The sequence below is a fragment of the Pagrus pagrus genome, assembly GCF_965226575.1.
Source record: "Pagrus pagrus genome assembly, chromosome: 13".
In the NCBI taxonomy this organism is placed as follows: domain Eukaryota; kingdom Metazoa; phylum Chordata; class Actinopteri; order Spariformes; family Sparidae; genus Pagrus; species Pagrus pagrus.
Genome location: NC_140197.1, coordinates 9,806,631 through 9,811,223, shown reverse-complemented (window position 1 = coordinate 9,811,223; position 4,593 = coordinate 9,806,631). Strand labels below are relative to the sequence as shown.

Sequence of the window (4,593 nt, the reverse complement as noted above, 5' to 3'; positions counted from 1 at the left end):
AATCTGGGGACATGCGTGATGAATTTGGGGAAATCATCTGCAGCTTTGCTGGTACCGTATAGCCCACCCAGTCCGGACCCGGTCCCCCTGTGCCCCGAGGTATCAATACGATTAGAGGCAGGAAATGTGGGAATCCCCAACAAAGGGCTCCATCATTAAACACAAACAACCAGAGGCCTCCCAACAATACCAAAAGCGCCCTCCTCTCCTGACTCCTCTTTCATGTCTGAGCAAGTGAAAATCTATTACTTTCATCCCAGTATGACCATTCTGCTCCCAGTTGCCTATTATTAAAGAAGATAATCTGACGGGGTTACCGCGGACTTTGATAGGTCTGCGCGCAAATGGAGACCAAAGAGGGTTTTCAGGTTGTACAGTCTGTACATCAAATATTATTTCTTCTCCGTTTCACACATGGTGGAGTTTATCAATATTCAAAGCCTTGAGAGGAAAAAGGGACCCGCAGCTCTTATCAGTTTATCCAGAGGTGTCCCAGCGCAGGCAGCCAGCAAATTATTATTTTCGCAGCAGCACACAATCAGTCATTCCCAGTTTTATCCTCTGTTGTACGTCTGAAAACATGTAATTGTGCGTCAAGTGTGTGCGTAAAGAGCGGCTGCAGGAGCCCTCGAGGGGGATTAAGGTTTAAGTCCCTGCCTCACGTAGAGAAGTGTTCGGGGATTTTCCCCCTCAGACAGTCCTCAAACTCAGGATGGTGATGTGATGTGGCCAAAGTGTCGCTCAGTTTGTTCAGAAATTAAAGTATGTTTAATTATCACTTCCCCACACCGCTGCGCATTCAGAGGACAGTCTGTTATTTGGTGCTTTCTATAATTTCCCGTCCTTGTTTTTTTTAATTTTTGGTCGATATCAAATGAAAAAAATTGGTTTCAGCAAAATATCTAGGTTTTTACGCAGAATTTCCCCTCAAGGTCTTGATTTAAGACGAGCTGATTTTTAAGGGCGAAGAGAAGAAAAACGAATCATTCTTGAAAATAATCACAATTATAACTTTTAGTTCAGAAGCAGCCAACCAACAAGCGAAACAGCACTTTTATTCTACGTCTTTTTCTTATTGTGTCTTAATTTTATTCAGATTTATTTTCGCAACTCTGAAATAAACCTCCTGAATTTTTTTTTTTTTTTTTTTTTTTTTTTTAAAGGCGAATTCCTCTCTAAAAATAGCCCTCCTCTGATTTCCGTCTCATGAGGACGTTTTCACTGAATGGATCTCTAACGTCGGCGTCGACTTGGCACTGATGCGCTGATGATGAGAGGAGCGCAGGGAGGCTGGTACAGGCCTTCTTTGGTACCTTTTGCGTCGTTTCCATTGGTCAGGATCCTCTTCCTCGTGCCTCGCCGTGACATCACATCCACCAGACCCACAGGAAAGCAACAGAGATTACAGAGGATGCTGGACATCTCGGAGGACGCACACGCTTTTTTACGCTTTACGCACAATCGCTCGCTGACCGCTCTTTTGCGCTTCCAGGCACCAAAATAAAACGGATATCAGCAGCTGATGTGTTGCGGTTTTGGAGAGTCTGCTTCTTGAAAAAGTTGGAGGAGGACTCAGCTCGGATGTTTTTTTTGTTTTTTTCCTGAATGGAGATGAGTCGTGCGTAAAAATCTGCTGACCACATTTCAGAGAAGAGCTGTCACTCTCCCACCTGTTGGCAGGTGGTGTTGGCTTTACCCGCGGACATCTACTATGACATTGGGTTTGGAAATCATGGAGGATATTGTGATCGACGTAGTAGGGGAAGGACTCAAAGACAGCGGAGAGGATCAGCTCTTACCTCTGGATGAGTCTGGGAGCGAGCAGGAGCGCAGCACCGACACGTCCAGCAGCCAGAGGAGAGACGACGAGTGTCCCTCCAAAACCAAAGGTCCCACGTCGGTGAAGCCTCCATACTCTTACATCGCTCTGATAACGATGGCCATCCTGCAGAGCCCGAAGAAGCGGCTCACCCTCAGCGAGATCTGTGACTTTATCAGCCACCGCTTCGCTTATTACCGGGAGAAGTTCCCCGCCTGGCAGAACTCTATCAGACACAATTTGTCGCTCAATGACTGCTTTGTAAAGATGCCCAGAGAGCCCGGGAACCCCGGGAAGGGCAACTACTGGACTCTGGATCCCAACTCCTCGGACATGTTCGAGAACGGGAGTTTTCTGCGGCGGAGGAAGCGCTTCAAGCGGCAGCATTTTCGCTTCGACCCGCTGAAGGAGCAGCACCTGGAGCCCAGCGGACTGCACGGCTTCCCGCACGGCGCGTACGGGCTCGGCGCGGCGGCTCTGCAGCTGCCCAGCCTGGAGCTCTACCCCTACCTCCATCACCACGCACCGTCACCGTGCGGCCCCGCCACCATCCCACCTGTCAGCAGCATCCTGCCGGCTCTCTCCAGCTTCTTCTCCCGCAGCGCACTCACCGCCAAGGCTTTCCTCCAGGCGCAGCCCGGCATCGATGCCTTCTCCCCGGCGCAGTGCACCGCGTACTCCTCTCCTCTGACCTCCAGCGTCGCCTACGCGTCCCCCGCGCTCTTCCACCCCGCGGCCTCCCCGCACTTCCTCAGTTTACACCAGGAGTACCAGAAACTACAGACTCAGCGCGGCACCGTGGACCTGCTCAAACACATCAGCGCTGCTCACAATGAGTAAACAGTAAAGCGGACTTTGAGCTCGTGTTTTCTCAGGTAACAGAGACTATTTAAGCAGAAAGTCATCGTTTCTCCAGATATGTGACGAATCTGCTTTAAAAGAATGTTGTAGATATGTTGTTAAAAATAAACTCTCCCTCTTCTCACCTTCATGGCAAGAAAAAAAAAAAAAACACATTAAAAAAAATCTTTTAGCAGACGCCTTTTGATTTTTTTATTTTGATCATGAATTATCTTCTTTTGTTGAAATATTTAAATGACGAGTTTCCCATTCTTCTTTTGGAAAGAAATAAAAGTGAATATTTAAACTTTGCGTTCAGGTGTATTTTGTACAGATCCGTGTGTTAATGTGAGGGGTTTTATTTATAAAACAGCAGACTGCACGTTTGTTTTTACATGTCATGTGTTGACTCGCTTTTAATCCCAGTTTCTGGACTTTGTCTGTTTCCGCGCCGAGTCCATAATTCTTAATAATAACAATTAAACACAATTACACTCGTGTAAATGTTAAGAAGTGATGTGTTGCTTCACAGATGAGGAGAAACTGATAAGAAGTGATTTGAAAAATAATGGTGAAGGATGAAGTGACTCACTTCTGCTGCAAATAATCGATAAATAAAATAAAAACAAATAATACAATCACGAAAAATAGATTTTTTGTCGGTGTATTTAGTCCAAATAGTGATGTGAATAATTAAAAAGCTCAGAGAATTATTATTAAAATGAAGCACTAAAGAACAATGCAGGAAATAGCTTGTAAAATGAATTATCTCGTGCGTAAAAGAGGGACGGGAAAAGCAACTTTACGCACCGTGGTGGATCACAAGGTCAAGGTCAAAGTCAGTGACCTCTATTAATGCTCAGGCCTATAATGTGTGTGTGTGTGCCTATGTGTGTGTGCGTGTGTCTGTACGCGTGTGTATATCGAGTTCATGGATATAACGCTGGAAATATAAATGTCTGTAATTGCCTTATTATTTCGCAGGGCCACACACACAGACACACACACACACACACACACACACACACACTTGTCCGCCTGTTCCCGCGAGTAAATCTGTACAACACATTTTCATGTTTAAAAAAAAAAAAAAAGTTCAATCATAGAGCTGCTTTCTGCTCTTTTACCACCCAAATGTTCCCATAAAGGAGCCTTTTGATTAAAACTATTACAATTATTATTGTCATTTTTATTGATTCCAATTTTAGATTATTTGGCTTCATTAAAAATGTCCTCAAATTCCTTTTTAAGCAACACATTATGAGTTTTAAAAAGGTAAAATCCTAATGTAAATAATATATCCCCGAAAGAAGGGTGTATTTGTTGTGAATTGATGCAACAAACACAAATTTAATACACATTTTTTCCCCTATAAATAAAAAAACTGTTTAATAATAATTAGTGTTGCTGTTGCTTAGAAATTGTCAGTACTCGCTGGAGGCAGCACCAACAGTCTGACTTATCACTGGTTATTTTCTTCTTCTTCTCCCTCTCACAGGCTCCGGTACAAATGTTCTGGTGGATCAGTCGCAGCATGATTAAATCAAACTGGACTCTATAACATAACCCTAATGCAAATAAGCTCTAATCAGACATATTTAACCTGGAGATCCACACATCATAAATCAGTATTGCGATTACAAAATCCATCCCCAAAAACTTTCCACCCATTCCTCCATGCCACTAATTCAGATTATCTGATTTATTTCCCCTTTCTTCTCTCATTTAGCTCCACGCTGCGCTGCTTTACAGCCAGAGTGACAGAAGTAAAATAATTCTAGGTTGCCGAGCATGGAAGTATTTATTTAATTCTATTCTGAGTCTGGTTTAGATGGATTACTGCACTGAAGCTCTTGGACGGGGCTGATGGATCACACCACACGCCTTGGTCCTTTAGCAGACTTTGGCACCCAAGTGAGGGTCTGAAACAAATA

The 4,593-nt window shown here is 44.2% G+C and overlaps 1 protein-coding gene across 1 annotated transcript; it reads left to right on the top strand.

The window, feature by feature from the left end:
- Positions 1-1,443: 1,443 nt before the first annotated feature.
- foxd7 (forkhead box D7) lies at positions 1,444-2,916 on the top strand. Its single transcript, XM_084372420.1, has one exon. It carries the CDS (start codon positions 1,712-1,714, stop codon positions 2,657-2,659), a length of 948 nt encoding a protein of 315 aa, XP_084228546.1. The 5' UTR covers positions 1,444-1,711; the 3' UTR covers positions 2,660-2,916.
- Positions 2,917-4,593: the final 1,677 nt, after the last annotated feature.